Source organism: Schistocerca nitens, chromosome 6 (assembly GCF_023898315.1).
Source record: "Schistocerca nitens isolate TAMUIC-IGC-003100 chromosome 6, iqSchNite1.1, whole genome shotgun sequence".
Taxonomy (NCBI): Eukaryota; Metazoa; Arthropoda; class Insecta; order Orthoptera; family Acrididae; genus Schistocerca; species Schistocerca nitens.
This window is the reverse complement of record NC_064619.1, coordinates 85,444,948-85,466,740: the sequence shown is the minus strand read 5'-3', so window position 1 is coordinate 85,466,740 and position 21,793 is coordinate 85,444,948. Positions and strand designations below refer to the sequence as shown.

The 21,793-nt window shown below is 39.2% G+C and overlaps 1 protein-coding gene across 2 annotated transcripts in view; it reads left to right on the top strand.

Annotated features, from left to right (window-relative positions):
- LOC126263657 (synaptic vesicle glycoprotein 2A-like) overlaps positions 1 to 21,793 on the top strand; it is a 232,581-nt gene that overhangs the window by 39,380 nt on the left and 171,408 nt on the right. Inside the window, exon 2 of one of the 2 annotated variants that reach the window (XM_049960763.1) lies at positions 6,642 to 6,695. The exons of the other annotated variant lie outside the window; for it this stretch is intronic. Coding sequence (XP_049816720.1) covers positions 6,642 to 6,695 — 54 coding nt within the window. The remainder of the gene's footprint in view (positions 1 to 6,641; positions 6,696 to 21,793) is intronic. 2 annotated transcript variants of the gene reach the window in all.

The following is a 21,793-nucleotide window of genomic DNA, read 5'->3' as shown; positions in this document are numbered from 1 at the left end:
GATTCGTGAGTCAGTAGGGCGGAGGCCGTCAGCCGAGACAGAATGGCCATAGAAAGTAACAGATTTGGAACAGAGCTGCAATTTGTCATCGTTAATAACCGCGCCATTGGCTGCAAGAGCCACACAAACTTCGTCAAGGTGAAATTTGTGTTCCTCCACACACGAGGAAAAGATAAGTACGTCATCCAAATAGGCAAAATCGAAAGGAAGTGGCAGCAAAATCGAATCAATGCAACGTTGCCACATCTGTGCAGCAGTTTTAAACCATATGGCATGAAACAGTATTCAAAAAGGTCGAAAGGTGTAATGATTGCCGTTTTTGGAATGTCGCATGCCTCAGAATTTGGTGATATGCCTTCGAACAGTCCAATACAGAAAAGAGCTTCGAGTCATGCAGTAACTGTGTGAAATCCCGTATATGAGGAATCAGATAGTTGTCTGTAATAGTACTAGCATTAAGGGAACTGTAGTCGCCGCGCATGCAGAGTGAACCGTCTTTCTTAGGCACCAGGTGAATGGGAGAGGACTAGTTGCTGTCAGAAGGTTGGAGCACACCTGAATCCAGTAAATCCTGAACTATCTCTTTTGCTCACAACAATTTTGTAATGTTCAGACATCGAACTTTGTGACGTATGGGAGTATGGGAGGGCCATCCATGGTTTGGATTCGGTGGCAGGTGCTGTGGCTGATTGCCAAGACCCGCAAAGAGAGGCACGCATGGTGGGGCAAAGGGGGAGGGGGGGGCACGAGCGGCGGCAGTGGACTGACCTTGGAATGCCGGGATGGCATATACAAAGTGTTGCCAGTAGGTAACAGCAGCTGTGCACGCGGTGCAGTAGCCACGGAAAGTGAGTGATCTCGCGAAGCGGGGACATGAACGTCCGAGCCGGGCCGGAGTGATGTGGGCGGGACCTCGGCAGGAGATGGCGATGGGGGGCAACGTGCGAAGGCCATGCGATGTGAAGGATCCTGTGAAGAGGGGCAGGTGCGTCCTGTAGGTCCAACTGCATCTGCATGGAACCAACAGCAGCAAAGGTGCAGCTCGACATAGGGGGAGGCTGTGTTGACAGGAGCAGTTCTGCAGAGAGGCAGCCAAGGTAATCCCCCAGGCAGCTTAGGAAATCTGCTGCGTAACACTTGTTGATGTAGCACAGGCAGGCGCAGATCCATGTCGGAGGTTGAGGGAGCCCCCGACGCCAGGAGTGCAGTAGCGGTGGGCAATGCGTCGCCCGAGGTCTGCATGGGGGGGGGGGGGGGGGGGGAGCTGCAAGCAGCACACAAAGAGGCGTGGGCCGGCGCAACTGGCAGCACAATGTATCCCACTGCAGGCCTGGAGGCAGGCAATGCGCAGTCGTAATGGCCGGTGCCAGTATAACAGCGGGTGGAAGGCGGTTACGTAACAGCCAAGGGGGGGCTGATCCTGAAACCGGCAAGGAAGAAATGGCCGGTGCCGTTACGGGAGTGTAGGAGTGGGCGGAAAGCAATCTTGATGTGACAATGGAGTGATGGTCACACCAACCAGCGTGGCTGAGGCGACCAGTGTCACTGAGACACTGTGCAGGGGGGGGGGGGGGGGGGGACGTTTGGAGGGTGCAATTACGTCAGACAAGTAAGAATGTGTGAGCCCAGGAATATGAGCTTTCAGAGTGTACAGCTCTCGAACTGCATCTGCACATCGAACCAGCCAGAAGGCAACTGCTTAACCAAAGGGTGAAACACAAAGTCCTTCACATGAATCACTATGTCGGTGAGTGGCATGCACCGTCCAGGTGGCAGGCCCCGCTGCGTGTTAGCATTTGACAGTGGTCATGTTGGGCTGGCAACAGTTAAGTGGTCACTGTCATGGCAGGGGCCAGAAAATCGTTCACTTTTAACCAACTGTACATTAGGAACACTATTAAAAACACAAACACAATTGCTAGGGTGTGACACACTTGCACAAAACGACACTGGTAGATCCATTGTTTTCAAGACAATGCGGGCCAACACACTTCGTCTATTACTGATGAAAGTAAGCAAAAACGAATTCCCGAAAGCACAATGTTGAAGATGTGGTCACCACTGTGGGTTATACATGGTGTAGAACTGTAATAACACACTTTTAGAGTAAGAATTAAGATTTATTTTGGCACTGAACTGAGCGAATACAGAAATGGATGTCAAACACAGCACAAGTGAACAAGAACAGAATGCAAAGCCAAAGAGAATAATCGAAGGAGTGTCATTTCGCGTCAGAGATGCCACAATTTCCTGAATTGTGAGCTCTTTCCATAGTGCACTATTCTTCTGTTCAGCATACAGATTTGTTTGAAAGCAGATCTGCTATATCGTAGAATCATCAAATAATTGGTCAAAATACACAAATTCATTGTCTGTCAAAGTGACGTTTGTTGTTGATTTTGGTTCAAGAACTGAAGGTAAATTTAGTCCTTCAAACTGTGTTACATCATCATCCCAATCAGTATCTGTAGATTCAGCACTTTCATCATTTTATTCACAATTCACTTCAGTTGTTTTCATCTATCAACGAATCAGGATTTAATACAACATTGGTACCAATCTGTTCTATAAGACTGCCTGTCCACGTTTGTAATGAGATGCTTGGAGCAGATAAACAAATACAAAATGAAATATCTTTGCAAATATCATCGTCATCAGCTTAAATTTCTGAGTTTTCTGGGTTATCTGGCAGTGAAAATAAAAATCCAGGATTCGCTGTCTCACAGTGCCTGTAATAAAAATTATAGGTAACTGTTGTAAACCACACACTGTGCTTTCATTAGCACAAAAATATACAGAAAAACTGTTTTTGTATGAAATAAGAGAACTACAGGATCGCAACATAGAGGCAATATAGAGCCACACAATGATCACAGGGATACATACGTCCTGCTAATTGTAAATGCACTGAAAAATGAGTTTTAGAAAACACAGTTATTGTCTGTAAATATGTAAGGAACATAAACTAGCAAAAATAGTTACTTCAGACAGTTTTAGTAGCAAGAAAATTACGAAAGCCATTTTAGCAGAAAGAAACGGGCGAAAACCATCTCGAGACACAAGAACCAATAGTTACGGCATGAAAACCATGCGGCAGCCCATTTCAACAGTCACAGCCTTCAATGCTTCAATTTTTTTTCCAAGTTCAGAAGGGCTGCCAACAGATGACAGCACTATGCAGAAGTATGCAACTCACTTAGCAGTGTTTAAAATCATGTCCGTAAATAGTGGGACATATGTGTCCCAACAACCATGAAAGGGTTAATTAAGGCCTTGTGTGGAACATACTTGTCCAAGGCATATTGAACAATGCTTTTCAATATTTTCCTTTTGTGTTCCACGCAATGTGAGTACAATATTGAAGTAGTAGATACAGGCTTTTCTCAGCATAAGACTTTAAAAATGACAAGGAATGAGAAAAATAAGAAATGCAGTCCCTGAAAAATATGTACAAAGAAGATTTATTAATGCAAACAACATAAGGGTTTTTAATAGTATGCTAAAAAGGGTGCACTGGGGCATAGAAGAAACTGATGATGTAGACAAAAAGTCTTACAGTTTTCTTACTGATTATAAATATTGCTATGATGTAGCATTCCCGCTAAAAAGAATTTAAGTTAGTGAGAAGACAAACACACGGGTAACACAAGGGATAAAAAATTAACAATCACCCTTAGAAACCTAGGCAAACATGCTAAAATAAGTATCACAATAAAACCACATTGTAGGAAATATAGAAGGGTCTATAGGAAAGTTTTACAGGCAGCAAAAAGGCTAAGCAATGGTTCATACATTGACAAGGGAAGAATAAATCAAAATCGATTTGGGAGGTTATAAACAATAGCATAGGAAAATGTAAAACCAAGACCCATAATTTCAAAATTAAAAGTGAGGGTAAAGTGATAGAAGGTGCTCAACAGATAGTTAATATATTCAACGAACATTATGTGAACATAGCACCGAACCTAATTTAAAGTCTGTGCAATTCAAACAACAAAAACATAAAAGTACCAACTTGTGAAAATATGATAGAACAAATACATTATGAAGGGAAAGAGTATCTTTCAGATTTCAAAAAAACTGGCTATGGAGTGCCCCAGGGTTCCGTGTTAGGCCCTCTTTTGTTCTTGGTGTACATAAAAAATTTGCCAAACCATATGACAGTTGCAGAAAAGGTGATGTTTGCTAATGACACTAGCATTTTTGTAAAAGGATATATCAAGGACAATGTACAGCAGAGTGTCTCTAGGACAGTAAATGAGACAGGAAAATGGTTTAGTGATAATGCTTTGATCATAAATAAGGATAAAACGGTATTGATGAATTTCAGTAATATTAAAAGTAAAGCTAGAGGAAGAGTAAAAGCTGAGTTAGTGAACTATGTTATTGCACAAGCTCCATACACAAAACGCCTAGGTAAATGGGTGGATGAGCACTTGAGATGGGAAAAAGTATCTAGAAATTTTGAATAAAATACTAAGTAAATGCTGCTGTGTGCTAAGAATGCTATAGGACTGTTGCAACACTGAATCATTGGTGTGTGCCTATTACACTTATATGAACAGTTTGCTTAGATATGGTGTGATCTTCTGGAAAAATACAGGCATGGCAAAACAGGCTTCCAAACTTCAAAAAAGAGCTATTTGAATAATGAAAGTGGTCCCTTGTAGAGTGTCATGCAGGGAAATATTTAAAGAATTTAAAATAATGTCTCTTCCTAGCTTATACATCTACAAATGTGTCTGCTTTCTGAAAACTCACCAGAAATTTTCAACATTAAATAATCAGGTTCATAACCATGAAACAAGGAACAGAGATGATTATCACAGAGACACCCACAAGGGAGCGCTCTACCAAAAAAGTGTGAACTACCAGCCCAAAATACTTTATAGTGCACTGCCTGCTACAATAAAGAAAATTAAAGAATTTCATAAATTTTAGGTTGATCTTAAACTATTTTTACTAACACATAGTTTTTATAACATTGAAGAATATCTGAACATGGAAAAGTAATATTATTGATATATACTGATATAAAATATTTGTATTTATTATTCAAGCTTTTGAAACAAATGAAATATAAGAAATTATATTTTAATTAACTACATCCATACAATGTATATTGTTAATGGATGAATAAAGAGATTGATTGATTTCATCCTCATCATTGAATATTTGATGCTGACTACTCAGTTACTCTGCAGTTCGTCATTCCTTGTAAAACCCATAGTCATAGTTGCTGTCTTTCCGAAGTGCTCTATAGCGCTACAGCCCCCTCACCCAGGCATTTATAAAAGTATCGATTACAACATCTCACTGATCGAGGCTTAACTTCACACAGATTAATTCATATTCTGGATCTGTGATAACCTCACCAGATATTATCGAACTATTGACTGCAGTAAATATGGTGCCATGATGGACAACTAGCCTATCCTTATGATAAATATTCCAACATGAACTTGGGATTGCATTGCTATTCTCATCTGGCTTTAACCAGCTTTATGTTCCAGATACTATCTGGGCATTATAACCTTCAATAAGCGATACTAACTCTGGGGCACTGCATGCTCCTGTGGTTTACTAATACCATATTAACCATTTCTGTATCTGATCTGCAAGGAGAAGCATTATCTGAGAAAACTGTGCACAATGTAACTTCAATTTTGACAGCCAGTTCGCCACTGATCCCGAGGGTGGTGTCTCTAACAAAAAAACATGTCAACACCACATATAATCCGCTACCCTAGTAATCGCTTCCTGCATCTATTGTATGCCTGTCCTATTAAGGGGAACCCTACAATTCTACACCTGATAGTGAAGATTGAGAAATTCACATCTGATTCCAACACGGAGTCATCTATTCCAAACCATCATCAAATACTGTTAGCAAGCAAGGAACTTGATGGCATGTGAAAGTAACAATACATGTTCATACTTGTGTTGCATGTAATCATTAATGAAAGTCATGGTAGATGGTGAAATAGTTGCTGTGTACTAGTGCATCCTGGTGAGATGGTTACAAACTTAGCATGCCTCTACTACAGTAGACAAATTTCCAGTACCAGAAAAAAAGTATCTTAAACAATATCAAAGCACTAATATTAAACAGTGATTAATGACACATAAAATAAGAATAAGAGGTACAGAAACAAGGATATGAAAATGTAGGTTCAAGCCATGCTGTTGATTCCCAGTCAATGTAAATAGTAAAACATGAAAATGTAGGCAAGCTGATGACTCCCTTAGATTCATGGAGTTGAGCCTTCTAGAGGCCCATAAGACCTGTATTTCACAGAAGCCATTTCCCAAACCTTAGCTAAATGGAGTTAACTGGCATTTCAAGGTGCTGCCTTAAGACTATTACCTATTTGAAAAACATCGATCAATTTAAATATTCTAAAAAATTTGACAGTCATCGTTTACATCCATGTGGAAAATATTTGAAATGATTCCTGATAATTTATATTTTGTAATACATTTTTGAAAAATGTTTTAATATATCTTTCGGAGCCTTTAATTATGAGTCATTCCTGATTGTTATTAAAAGCAATTGAAAATGTAATAGCTGTCAAATATAGCTTAGTCTAATTGTTATAATCTGAAGCTCTGTAATTAAATGTGTGTGATTATCCTTTCAGTTCCTGTAGAGCTGAAGGATGCTGCAGACTTTGAAACAGCTGCCTCCTTAACAGGTAAGCTTGAGATGGAGCAGCTGCTCTAGCAGCAATACCAAGCGGCTGCAATCTTAGAACTACAGCTCCAGAGGCAGGAAGAAGACTATTTTGCTTTTTCACTTTGCAGTGGAACGGCAGTACCAGTTTTTGAAACTGAAACAGTTAAAATTGTGGATTAATTTGAACTTAACAAAAATGCATATGTATGTATAGCTAATATAAATAAAATATAATTGAATAGATAAAAACATCTACTCAATAAGCAGTGACAGAAGAAAATACAAATAAAGCTAAGGAAATGTACAAGCTTTTGAAATCAGTGGCTCCAAAAGCTTGCCCAATTCCTGAAGTTTTATACGTGTTTGTGTCCTACAGTCACTTGGTGAATAGATTTTTTATCGCTCCAATTATATTATACTTTCAAAAACTGATTATTTTTTTAATTGTTAATATAAGGGGTGTTTTGAAAACATTAACCTAATTTCACAAGACTGTACCTTGATAATGAGTGAAAACAGAAACTTGTGGTAAATTTGAACTTACACATCAAAACTAAAAGTTTATTTTGGTACCAGTTGTAAGTTGTCAGTTCATGTGGTTGCCAGATAGTTCTAGGATTTTTATCTGTCGCGTGTCACTTCTTGAACCTCTGCCAATGTTAGTTGATGTGAAAAAGGCCAAGCCACACTGACATTTGGAGCCCATCTTGAACTGTAGGTCCCCCCCACCCCCCACCCCCTACCCTCCCCTCATAACTGGCTGGGTGAGTCAGTTTGGAGGGTGGAGAAAGGCAGCGGTGCACTACCTTTAACAGGACCATGTCTAACAACTGTGGTGTTCAAAACAATCCTCGGATTGATGAATGCTGTACTTTTTATGAATATGTATGCTTATAAAAGTCTACAATGTTTGCATGGATTTTGTGGAAATGATGACCAGTGAAAGTTCCAGTCGCATATGTATTTATAGTGTGTAAAATTTTAAATATATAATTTGCACCCAATGTTGAGAAATACAGAAAATTGTATTCATCTACCACTAAATTATTCCATCAGCTACTTCTCAATATATGTCTGTCTATCTCAATGATGACAGTAATGAAAAAGAGAAAACTGCAGTCTTTTTGTTCCACAAAATTTTGTGTGAACTGCCGGATGTTTGCAACTTCCTGCCACAATATTTTGGGGCAGAGTCTTCTGGCCATCTTCACGTGAAACTGGTGAAAACTCCCTGAGCTCTGGTATTTAAGGCCCCTCCAGCACATGCGTGGTGGATTCACTTGGCGTTGCGCGTGCGCTACTTGAGTGCATTCGATTCTGCTGCACCGCACGCCCTCTGTGGTGAAAACTCGCTGCATTGATATCAATTTGATTGTATTCACATGGTTCCATCACAGAACTAAGCCAGCTACAGAGGACACGAAGTTTTTTGACAAGTGGATTCCATTCCGAATTCAACTGGTAACCGCCATTACGATTAATAAGAGACTCATTGTCAGACAGCTGTATTTCCAAGGATTCATTAATAATAGAACTCCAAAAGTTAGACATTGTAGAACATCAGCGGCATACTCACCTTCTTCAGCCTTGTAAGTGTGCCATCTCCCAACATTGTATTTCCACTGGTCATGCTATGGATTACAATGAGACAAAAATTGTGGCCCATACATCTAACTTTTGGAGTTTGGTTTCTTGGTATTGTGGTCTTCATTCTAGCTACATCGATCAAGTGAAAACACTGATATCAGTTTCTGTAGCAGTTTTGGTTTCCTGGTATTGGGCATTTCATTTTAGCCATATGGTTTAAGTGAAGATTTCAATATCAGCTTGTGCAGCAAGCTTTGGGCACTTGATAGTGTGGACTCTGTTCTCGGTTTATAGGTTACATCAAATTTTTGACAGAAGTTTTTGCTGCAAGTTTTGGATCCTTGCTGGTTATGGACTCTGTTCTAGTTATAAAGGTCAATTAACAACTTTAATGAAAACTTTTTCAGTGAGGTTTGATTTATTGTTAATGATTTTTTTCAATACTATTTTTGCATAATTACTCATTAACTAGTATTCCATAGCTCAGTGTACTTTGATAAGTTAATTCAAGGCAAAATTATGAAACTTTGTGGTTTTTTTATGGCCCTTACATAATGCTGGCACTACTGACTTTTGTATTATGATTTGTTCAGGGGTTAAGGTTAGTTTAAGAATGTCATGTATTTTGTTTCTCTTCATTCAAAAAACCCCTAATCCTTGCTCCTTCCAGCCCCATTTACTGTTCCTGTGTTGTTGCCTGTCTCATAGAATCCCCCCCAAATGGCCTTAATACCAAATTATCCATCTCCGGCTGCCACCCCTTCTTCTGCAATGACCTCCACCTGTTCAGATTCTGTCAATCCTTAGCTCTCACCAACATAGTCCTGCAAAGCCATATCTACCAAGCCCAAACCTCCTTGCAGTACGTTCTCTTGATCCACAAAATTCCCCTGCCAAGCAGTCCCAAATTCCTGAAACCCATAGCACACATCGAAACTCTTACCTTCCAGAAATTAGAGTAACATGCACATAGCCACCTTAAAGACTCTCCACCCTGCTCACTTCCTTCTCCTGCCTTGGAGTACCATTGTCCACCACTGCTGCAACAACCTCCAAACCTCCCCCATGTCTCCCCATAGAGGACAAACCATATCTCGCAGACCTACTACCCGTACTAAACTTTCCAAAACTCCCTCCCACCACCACACAGAGTCCAGAGCCTGAACAGACCTGAAACACAGTCATGAACCTTTCCTCCAGAAGCCTTAGCTCCACAGAAATACCAGTCCTTTCCAAAGGCCTCACCTTTAGCCCCACTCCCAAATTACATCATCCAAGACTTGTTAAAGACCTTCTCTCCTTCTCCAGGTCCCTACAGTGAAAACGCTTTTTTGCCACCAACCCTACCACTCCAACTCAACCAAAGACCAATATTGAACCCTGTCTAACTCAGTTCACTCCTCCATCCAACTGTGATCCACCCTCAGCCCTCAAAACAAGCCCCGTTAACTTTCTAGAATTTCTTAACGCGAACCTTGCCTCACCATCATTCCCCAAATCCCTCAACATGCAAACTAACCTTACATCCGCAGTAAGAACTGTGGTCCACCATCTAAAAATTGATGCCTACCTTTCAATCCTACCTGTGCACAAAGGCTCCACCACTATTGTTTTGAACTGCAAGGGTTATCTGGCAGAAGGGCTCTGCTGACTGTCACATACAGCCACCTACAAGTCTTGCCACAGTGAACTCATTCCAGAAATCCAGCAGGATCTCCAGTCTCCCCTCAAACCCTTAGACCCATCCCAGAACCTTTCCCTGGAGTCCATCTCTCTCCTCACCCCTACCACTCCCTACACTCCTATCTTCTACATGCTTCCTAAAGTCCATAAACCAAACCATCCAGGATGCCCCATTGTGGCAAGTTACTGTGCCCCCACTGTGAGAATCTCTGCTCTCATAAACCAACAGCATTAACCTATTACCTGGAATCTACCCTCCTATATGAAAGATACCGACCATTTCCTCCACTGACTCTCCACACTTCCAGTCCCTTTACCACATGGTGCAATGCTCATCACTATTGATGACACCTTCCTTTACACTAACATCCCTAATGCCCATGGCCTTACCACTACTGAACACTAGCAACAACCTCCTTCTTAGTCACCATGACTAACTATACCCTCACCCACAAGTACTTCTCCTTTGAAAGCATTACCTACAAACAAATCTGGGTTGGAGCTATGGGCACCCACATGGCACCATCATATGCCAACCTAGTCATTGGCCATCTACAGGAATCCTTCCTAAACACCCAGAGTCCTAAACACCTCACTGGGTTCAAATTCATTGATGACATCTTTGCTATCTGGATTGAGGGTGAGGACATCCTGTCCACATTCCTCCAGAACCTCAACTACTTCTCCCCCATTTGCTTCACTTGGTCCTACACAACCCAACAAAACACCTTGCTAGAAGTTGACCTCCACCTCAAAGGTGGCTACGTCAGTACCTCCATCCATGTCAAACTTACTAACCACCAGCAATACCTCCACTTCAACAGTTGCCACCTGTTCCATACCGAGAAGCCCCTTCCATACAGCCTAGCCACCATTGGTCATCACATCTGCAATGACAAGCTCCTGTAATAGACCTAGATGCAAGACCTGTCTCATACATCCTCCCACCACTACCTACTCCAGTCCGGTCACAAACATCACTTTTCCATTAAAGGCAGGGCTATTCGTGAAACAAGTCACATGATCTACCATCTAAGTTGCAACCACTGTGTTGCATTCTATGTGGGCAGGACAACGAACAAGCTGTCTGTCCGCATCTATGGCCACCGACAAACTGTGGCCAAGAAACAAGTTGATCACCCTGTTGCTGAGCATGCTGAAAAACATGACATCCTTCATGTCAGTGACTGCTTCACAGCCTGTGTCATATTGATCCTTTTCACCAATACCAGCTTTTTTGAATTGTGCAGGTGGGAACTTTCCCTGCAATATATCCTATATTCCAGTAATCCTCCTGACCTCAACCTTCATTAGTCATTGTCATCACCCATCCATCCCTTTCCATGTTCCTGTTCCAGCACTACACAGTCCTCATTCTGCCATCACACCCAGTCTTTTTACTTCATCCTTTTCCAAAACCCCTCCCCCCCTTCCCACCTCTCCCCTGCCTTCAGTCTAATCTTCTGACTGTACATAGCTGCCTTACCCTCTCTCCAACTCGTCCCTGTGTGTTCCCCAGCAGCACTGCACTGTCTGCCACCCTTACCCTACTATCCCTCCCCCTCCCCATCCCAGCCTCCTCCTTACTCCCACCCACTCGCCACTCCCATCATGCACTGGTGCTGCTCCTCGCAGTGTAGCTTCAGTTGCCTGAGACTGCAGTGTGTGTGTGATTTGCATTTGTGTTTGTGTGTGTGTGTGTGTGTGTGTTTTTTTTTTTTTTTTGATGAACGCCTTACTGGCCGAAAGCTTTATTTGTGATAGTCTTTTTGTTGTGCCTATCTGTGACTCAGCATCTCTGCTATCTATATGGAAATTAGATATAAACTCACCCTAAACTGATGTAATACAGGGTCAGTGTCATTTGAGGCAAAAATTAGATTAGATTAGATTAGATTAGATTTACTTTCATTCCAATTGATCCGTAGTGAGGAGGTCCTCCAGGATGTGGAACATGTCAGAAAAACAACAATACATGACAAATATTTACAATTAAGACAAATAAGCTAATGTACCATTCCACAGGTCCCAAGTGGAATGATCGTCATTTTTTAATGAACACTAAGAATAATTTTACAAATACTAATGCACTGAATTTAAAATAAAAAAGTTTTTTATTTATTTATAAGGTAATACAACTACTGTAATACTTATTTACAATGAACACATTACTGCACTGAAATGGTGTAGAAGTTAGATTATACTAACACACACACACACACACACACACACACACACACACACACACACACACACACACACACACACACACAAATTTTCAATGAACACATTACTGCACTGAAATTGTGCAGAAGTTATGTTGTACTTATATACAAATCAGTTGGTTTTACTAAGAAATTCATCAATGGAGTAGAAGGAGTTGGCCACCAATAAATCCTTTAGGCTTCTCTTAAACTGAATTTCATTGGTTGTTAAGATTTTTATGGCTGCTGGCAAGTTATTGAAAATGTGTGTTCCTGAATAATGCACACCTTTTTGTACAAGACTAAGTGACTTTAAATCCTTGTGAAGATTATTCTTATTTCTAGTATTGATTCCATGAATTGAGCTGTTGGTTTGAAAAAGTGATATATTTTTAATGACAAATTTCATTAAGGAATAAATATATTGGGAAGCAGTAGTTAGTATCCCTAGTTCCCTAAACAGGCTTCTGCAGGATGTTCTTGAGTTCACACCACATATAACTCTCACTGCACGTTTTTGTGCCCGGAAAACTTTAGCTTGGCTTGATGAATTACCCCAAAAAATAATCCCATATGACATTATGGAATGAAAGTAAGCATAGTATGCCAGCTTTTTCATTTTTATATCCCCTATGTCTGACAAAATTCGCATTGCAAACAGAGATTTGTTAAGACGCTTCAGCAGTTCTGTGGTGTGCTCCTCCCAGTTGAATTTATTATCAAGCTGTAATCCCAAGAATTTAACACTGTCCACTTCTTCTATCTTCTTGTCATCGTATGTTAGACATATATTCTTGGGACACCCCTTACAAGTTCTGAACTGCATGTAGTGTGTTTTTTCAAAGTTTAGTGACAAAGAATTGGCTAGGAACCAGTGATTAATGTCCACAAATATTTTATTGGCTGATCTTTCTAAGACTACATTTGACTTGCTATTTATTGCAATGTTTGTGTCATCGGCAAACAAAACAAACTTGGCATCTGGTAATGTTACTGATGAAAGGTCATTGATATACACAAGAAATAGTAAGGGCCCAAAAATGGAACCTTGTGGGACCCCACATGTAATTAGTTCCCAGTTGGATGAGGCCTGATAGCTTGATACATGTCTCTTTCCTAATAACACCCTTTGTTTCCTGCCAGAGATATAAGATTTGAACCATTTTGCAGCATTTCCTGTTATACTATAATATTCTAGTTTACTTAAAAGGATATTGTGATTTACACAGTCAAATGCCTTTGACAGATCACAAAATATACCAGTTGCCTGCAATTTTTTGTCTAATGAATTAAGCACATTTTCACTGTAAGTGTAGATAGCCTTCTCAATATCAGAACCTTTTAGAAATCCAAACTGTGACTTTGACAGTATGTTATTTGAGATAAGATGGTTATAAAGACGACTGTACATTACTTTTTCGAAAATTTTTGAGAATGCTGGCAACAGTGGAATTGGACGGAAATTTGATGCTATTTCTTTATCTCCCTTCTTAAACAGTGGCTTAACTTCAGCATATTTCAGCCATTCAGGAAATATTCCACTAATAAACGACTGGTTACACAGATAGCTTAATATGTTACTTAGCTCAGAATCACATTCTTTAATTAACTTTGTTGATATTTCATCATACCCACTAGATGTTTTCGATTTTAAAGATTTTATGATGGACATTATTTCTGTTGGGGTAGTGAGGGTCAAATTCATATTAAGGAAGTTACTTGAAATGTCTGGTCTAAGGTAATCCATAGCAGCATCTACCAAACCTGACAACCCCATCTTGTCAGTAACAGTTATAAAATGTTTGTTAAAAAGTTCTGCAACACTATACACATCTGTCACCAATGTATCATTTACTCTTAATGCTATTTGTTCCTCTTCATGCCTGGTTCTACCGGTCTCCTCCTTCACTATATCCCATATTGTCTTTATTTTGTTATCTGATATGACTATCTTTTCCTTGTAATATATTTGCTTTGACATCCGTATTCCAGTCTTTAATATTTTGCAGTATTTCTTATAATGTGCTATAGCATCAACATTGGAAATGTTTCGGAGTGACAGATACAGTTTTCTTTTTGTTTTACAAGATACCCCTATTCCTCGAGTAATCCATGGCTTCTTTGTAGACTTTGCTCTAACCTTGGTAAGTTTTGGGGGAAAGCAGTGTTCGAATAAGGTAAGCACTTTATTAGCAAAAATGTTATATTTTTCATTCATGGCATGAACGCTGTAAACATCAGTCCAGTGAATGTCTCTGAGGAGTGTCCTAAAATAATCAATTTTTGGCTTACTGATTACCCTTTTGAGCTCAGATTTAACAGATTTTATATCCTGTTCAGTATTAACATTTAACAGAAGGAACTGCATGTCATGGTCTGAGAGGCCATTGACTATTGGTTTTGTAATATAATTTTGTTCATTGGACTTTTCTATAAAGATATTATCAATGGCTGTTTGTGAGCAAGTGGCTATCCTAGTGGGGAACTTTACTGTGGGAATTAAGTTGAATGATAGTGTTACTAACTCAAACAAGTTCTTATTGGGAGAGTCTTTAAGGAAATCTACATTGAAATCACCAGCAACCACTATTTCTTTGTTTTTGGTTGTTAAATGGGCCAGTACAGCTTCAAGGTGGTTGACAAACAGATTAAAGTTACCTGCAGGTGCTCGATATACACTTAATATTATGAAGGATTTTTTGTGAAATTCTAATTCTGTTGCACATGCTTCCATATGCTGTTCTAGGCAAAATTTATGAATGTCTATGTTCTTAAATTTATGACAGTTCCTGATGAATGTGGCAACTCCTCCTTTCTCCATTTCTGATCTACAAAAGTGAGATGCTAACCTAAACCCTGTAACACTTAAAAGTTCTATACCAGTGGTCACATGATGTTCAGAGAGGCAGATTATGTCAGCTGGGTTTGAAGACTCTAATTCATCTATGCAGATAATTAATTCATTAATTTTATTTCTCAGTCCTCGAATAACAGTAGGCAACAGTAATTAAACCAGAAGTACTTTATGTATCTGAATGCCTAACACTGTTAAAAAGATGAACAAGAGGAACTGGAAAAGAAAGAAAGGAAAATACTCAGAAAAACTTTCTGACCACAAAAGAACAAAGGTAACAACTGGATAAAAAGAACAAATGAAGATCTATACAGAAACATAGAAACAACCACAGACATAATAAGAAAGAGGAGATTTATAGAATGAATGACAACAGGGTAAAGAGGATAATTTTTAATTTCATTTCCAAATTTAAAAAAATTGCAGTAACCCTGATTTATTTGTAGCAAATAATTTTCAACATGATTACAACATCATAAATCAAAATAATTTTATGCTGCCCATCCACTGTTTAAAACTTTATGCTCAAACTCCACATTATATGGGAAAGAAAATTTATAACAAGTGAAAGGAAGAGAATTGCCTAGCATAAATTTAGAAAGCCTGAAAAAATCCTTATATGAGAAAGTAATCCAGAAATGTTACTATGTAGTAGAAGAATTCATAAATGACAACCTGAAAATTTGAGCAGGAGAGAGGAAGTACTTAGGACTGTTAATCCTAAAAGTTTGTTACTTTTGAAGAAAAATTATTAACTGCTTAATTAAGTCATTATTCAATACTGTATATTATATTACTAGTATTATAAGGAAATTATAAACCAGTTTTTGTGTTTTGGCGAGTCTCCTGTACTTTTAAGTCAATGGCTTGAAATTGTATGTTATGAGACAATAAACTTCTACTTCTACTGCAGCTGAAAGAGACGAGAAAGATCTTGGGAAAACTAAACGTTACAGAAGACACCATACAGAACAGGGAAAGTTTCAGGCTACTGATCAGTCCTGTGAAATGTCCTGTCCAACAATGGAATTCACAACATAGGAGGGTGATGTCAAATGAGCAGAGGCTGGCCATTAGCCAATGCAGGAAGAAGTTCTGGGAAGATAAAAAGAAAAAGGTTGTACCTTTGTCTTAGGTTGTAGTGGTCCATAATTGACCAAAGTCTGTAATATATAGAATTTGGCCAGTTATAGTTGATAAATGCAAGGATTATTGTACAGTCAGCCTAACAGCCCATGCATCCGAGTTGTTGACAAGAGTAGTATATAGAAGAATGGAAAAGGAAATTGAGGGGTGTTAAATTACAACCAGTTTGGTTTTAGGATAGGTCAAGACACTGGAGAGGCAGTTCCGATGTTGCAGCTGATAATAGAAGCAAGACTGAAGAAAAAATCAAGACATGTTCAGTGGGCTTGTCAACCTGGAAACAGCACTCAACAGTGTAAAATGGTGCAAGACATTCGATATTCTGTGAGAAATTGAAAAAAATAGGGGCAAGCTATAGGGAAAAGCATGTAATATACAATATATGAAAGAACCAATATGGAACAACAAGACTGGAAGACCAATAATGAAGTGCTCAGATTAAATAGGGTATAGGGCGGGGATGTAGTCTTTCACCCCTACTGTTCAATCAATACATCAATGAAGCAATGAGGGAAATAAAACAAAGGTTCAAGAGTGGGATTAAAATTCAGAGTGAAAAGATGTCAATGATAAGATTTGTTGATGGTATTACTGTCCTTGGTGAAAGTGAAGAAGAATTACAGGATGTGTTGAATAGAATGTACAGTCTAATGAGTACAAAATATGAATTGAGATTAAATCGAAGAAAAACTAAAGTAATGAGAAGTAGCAGAAATGAGAACAGTGAGAAACTTAACATCAGAATTGGGGATCACAAAGTAGATGAAGTTAAGGAATTCAGCTACCTAGGCAGCAAAATAACCAATGACAGACAGAGCAAGCAGGACATAAAACACAGACTAGCACTGGTGGAAAGGGCATTCTTGGCCGATATAAGTCTACTAGTATCAACAAATGTCTTAATTTGGGGAAGGAATTTCTGTGAATGTATGTTTGAAGCACAGCATTGTATGGTACTGAGACATGAACTGTGAGAAAACTGGAAAACTGGAACAGAAGAGATTTGAAGCCCTTCAGATGTGGTGTACAGAAGAATGTTGAAAATTGTGTGGACTGATAAGGTACAAAATGAGGAGATTCTCCACATAGTCAGTGGGGTTAGGAACATATGGAAAACACTGACACAAAGAAGGAACATGACGATAGGACATCTGTTAGAACATCAGGGAATAACTTCCTTGGTACTAGAGGGTGCTGTAGAGTGTAAAAACTGTAGAGGAAGACAGGGATTGGAATACATCTTGCAAATAATTAGGATGGAGGTTGGAAGTGCTACTCTGAGATGAAAAGGTTGGTGCAGGAGAGGAAGTCGTGGCAGGCTACCTCAAACCAGTCAGAAGACTGACGACTCAAAAAAGAAGTTCTGATTGATTACAAAGTTATGTGTCAACATAAAAACAGGGATAATAATAGTACTACTACTAATAACAATGATATTATAATAAAATAATGGTAATGTTGATAATAGTAATTACTAAGTAATAGTTAAGAAAAATGAAATATTTATTTATGTATCCATGAACGTATTACGTATCAGTGCCAATATTGGTGCACTTATATACAAATGTGAATATGGGCTGAAATGGCATCAGAGCACATCACCTTTTAGTTTTTATTATTATTATTGTTATTATTATTATTATTTGTGTGTGTGTGTGTGTGTGTGTGTGTGTGTGTGTGTGTGTGTGTGTGTGTGTGTGTGTGTGTGTCCCTTCGATGATTCGATGATCATCTTCTTGTCTCCATTGTTGAGGTGGATCTGGAAGCTGTGCTGAAGTGAGACATGTGGTACTGCGGGTTCTGCACCATGGATCCTCAGGCCATCTTCAATTTTCATTGTGGATAAAATGACTGGGATTTTTATTTTCTCTGACAATATTTTAATATAGTTTTCTCCACACATCTGCCTTCAAATGATTTTTCAGGTAGTTTTCCCATTGCACCTGTTTGTTTTGATGGAGCGGTTCTTGATATTGTGTCTTAAGGTCCATGCCAGTGAGGTGGCTTGATGGCTGCAGTGTGGACCCTCTGACAGTCCCTTCTGGCTTGCCTTGTTTGTCATCTAATGTCTGTCAACTCCAGTGACTATGGCATGTTCTTTAACAACATGATAGAATACATGAAATGTATTCACAGTTGCAAATGTGAACAACCAAAAGCTGTATAATGGAATGAGGACAATGAATATTTGTGCTGGACCGGGACTCAAATCTAGATTTCCCACTTATCAGTTGCCTCACCATCTGGCTATCTGAGCACGACTCATGGCCGGACCCAAATGTCCATATGTTGTAAACCACATGTCTACAAACTGTACTTGTACATCCATTATGTACATTTCCATACAGGGGAGACATTTTACTTGAATGTTGCTCGCCCAGTTTCAGTGGATAAATACAATATTACAGTGCCTGTGTTATTCTGAATTATGATACAGTGTTCCTTTGGACATGCTTGCATGTCCAAAGAAACGTTGCATTGTAATTCAGAATAACACAGGCACAGAAATATCGAACATAATAGAAATTTTAGGGATACATTCAAGTTACGCTTTTTGTATTAGTTCTTGTAATGCATGAACCCTTAGATCTATAATGCCTCATACTGTATTGACACTGGATTCCATTTCATGTAGGTTGTTCCAATTTGCTTTCTTAAATTTACGAGGGTCACTCCAAAATAAATGCACACTATTTTTTTTTTAAATCCATCTTTTATTCTACATGTTCGAAAGTTTTACAGTGTGTAGATACATTCTTTAGGAACAATATATTCATTTCTCCACATAATTTCCATCCCTCTCAACTGCCTTACTCCACCTTGGAAACAGCATCTGTATACCCGCACGGTAAAATTCTGGACCAACCTGTTGGAGCCACTGTTCGACAGCGTGCACAAAGGAGTCATCATCTTCAAACCTTGTTCCACGAAGAGAGTCTTTCAGTTTCCCAAAGAGATGATAGTCACATGGAGCCAGGTCAGGACTGTAAGACGGGTGTTTCAGTGTTGTCCATCCGAGTTTTGTGATTGCTTCCATGGTTCTTTGACTGACATGTGGCCGTGCATTGTTGTGCAACAGCAAAACATCCTGCTTTTGCCGATGTGGTCGAACATGACTCAGTTGAGCTTGAAGTTTCTTCAGTGTCATCACATATGCATCAGAATTTATGGTGGTTCCACTTGGCATGATGTCCACAAGCAAGAGTCATTCGGAATCGAAAAACACCGTAGCCATAACTTTTCCAGCAGAAGGTGTGGTTTTGAATTATTTTTTTTCTTGGATGAATTTGCATGATGCCACTTCATTGATTGCCTCTTTGTCTCTGGTGAAAAATTATGGAGCCATGTTTCATCACCTGTCACAATTCTTCCAAGAAATTCATCTCCACCATTCTCATATTGTTCCAAAAGTTCACTGCATACCGTTTTTCTTGTTTCTTTGTGAGGCACTGTCAACATCCACCTGGCACAGACCTTCTTTAATGCCAACACTTTCAGTATTCTGCAAACATTTCCTTCCCCTATCCCAATGTAGCATGACAGTTCGTACACTGTAATGCGTCTGTCAGCAGTCACCAATTCGTTAACTCTCTGGAGTGTGTGCAGTACGAGGCCTGCTGCTGCGAGGGCAATCCTCAATATTGCCGTGCCCGCTTTCATTACATAACCTGCTTGTCAACTGACTAACTGTACTGCCATCGACAGCAACATCTCCATACACCTTTTTCAACCTCTTGTGGATGTTTCCCACTGTCTTGTTTTCACAGCACAGGAATTCTATGACAGCATGTTGCTTCTGACAAACGTCAAGTGTAGCAGCCATCTTGAAGAGATGCTGTGATGGCCCCACTCACGGGAACAGGTTGAACTAAGTTTGAAAACAAGTGGGAAGGATGTATCTACACACAGTAAAACTTTCACACATGCAGAATGAAAACTGTATTTTTACAAAAATAGTGTGCATTTCTTTTGGAGTGACCCTCGTAAATATTTCTGCGTTAATTGGGTTCTGGTTGGTATTATTTCACTTGAAAATTTTATTTACAGCTCTTCAGTTTATTAGTATAATGCCTATATGAGTATCTGTGCTGCCTCCATTGTGGTATGTCTCAGGCTGTCTCTGGTAATTTGTCCTAAGAGGTCAAGTTCTTGAATGATATCTACAACCTTTCAATCTCTATCATCTGTGTGTCTGTTACACCAGAGGGCACATTTCCCATTTTATCTGCTGTTATCAATAAAAAATGGAAAATGCGGGATGGAATAATGATAGTATTATGAAAAAGATAGAGCTACACACCATATAGTGGAGAATTTGAGTCACAGACAGGCACAACAAAAAGACTGCTAAACAAGTAAGTTTTTGGTCAAAAGGTCTTCTTCTGAATTAGGCAACACACACACACACACACACACACACACACACACACACACACACACACATATTCATGCTAACACAGCTCTCACAAACATGACCAGGGCCTTGGCAGCCAGAGACAGTGGTCATGTGCCAGAGACAGTGGTCATGTGTGTGAGAGGTGTGTTTGCATGAATGTATGTGTATGTTGTCTAATTCAAAATAAGGCCTTTTGGTCAAAAGCTTACTTGTTTAGCAGTCTTTTATTGTGCATGCTGTAGCGTCGCAGCTATTATGTGACTGCAGATTTTTGCCGTAAGTTTTGTTACGTTATGGCAAGCTGTTTTGGAAGCCTGCAATATAGTAGCATTTGGCAGCAGCTGACTTGTGGCCTGCCGTACATGTCATAGCCACACCTGTCGCTAAAGCAGACCATGAGAATGCTCACTGGGACGCGTACTAGAATCATTTATTCACCTCACCTGAGAAACTAAATAACTACATTAAATATTATCTGTTTTATTCCAAATTTGGTACCTGACCTTTTGTTATTCAGATGAACTTTGTGTCAAAATTTGATACTGCTACCTATAATAGTTTCAGATATATAAAAAACCCATTAAAAAAGTACTTGACCGACACTTCAGATAGGAATTATAATAGTTTATCTTTTGGCATTATTTGAAAACATAAACAGAACTCTCAGTGTGCAGAATTAATTAATTGAGATTTTCATATTAAAATTTTAATTTTCATTTTTGTAATATAAAGTTCAGACAAAATTGTTATTTGTATCTTATGTCCTTGTGTGAGTAAATGAGAGTGAGTGAGAGTGTGTATGGGTGACATACGTTAAATTTCAAGATTAATTTCATGTAATGCATTACGCAATCATAGCGTGGGAAAGATATTTGTACCCACATTGCTGATGATGTATGTCCAAGCATATTTGTTTTTGTAAGAAGGCAGCCAGAATAATTATTTGCTTTTCCTAAAGTTACCTCAAGATTAATTTTTGTTTGGTTTCAATTAATAAACATTATAGTAATAATTTGCTTGTCAAAGTGACACCAATGAATCTGATGAATCTGATGTAGTGATTAGGTCAGAACAGTTTAGGCACGTATATAATCTTGAAAGATTGGTCTGATTGGCTGTTCATTTTGATCAACCAATCAGAGTAAAGTCTTTCCCATGCATTGGAATGAGTCATGTTTATATTGGTATATACAAAATCTGATGCTACAACTATGAGTTGTAGTGGAAAATATAAATGCTACATTGCT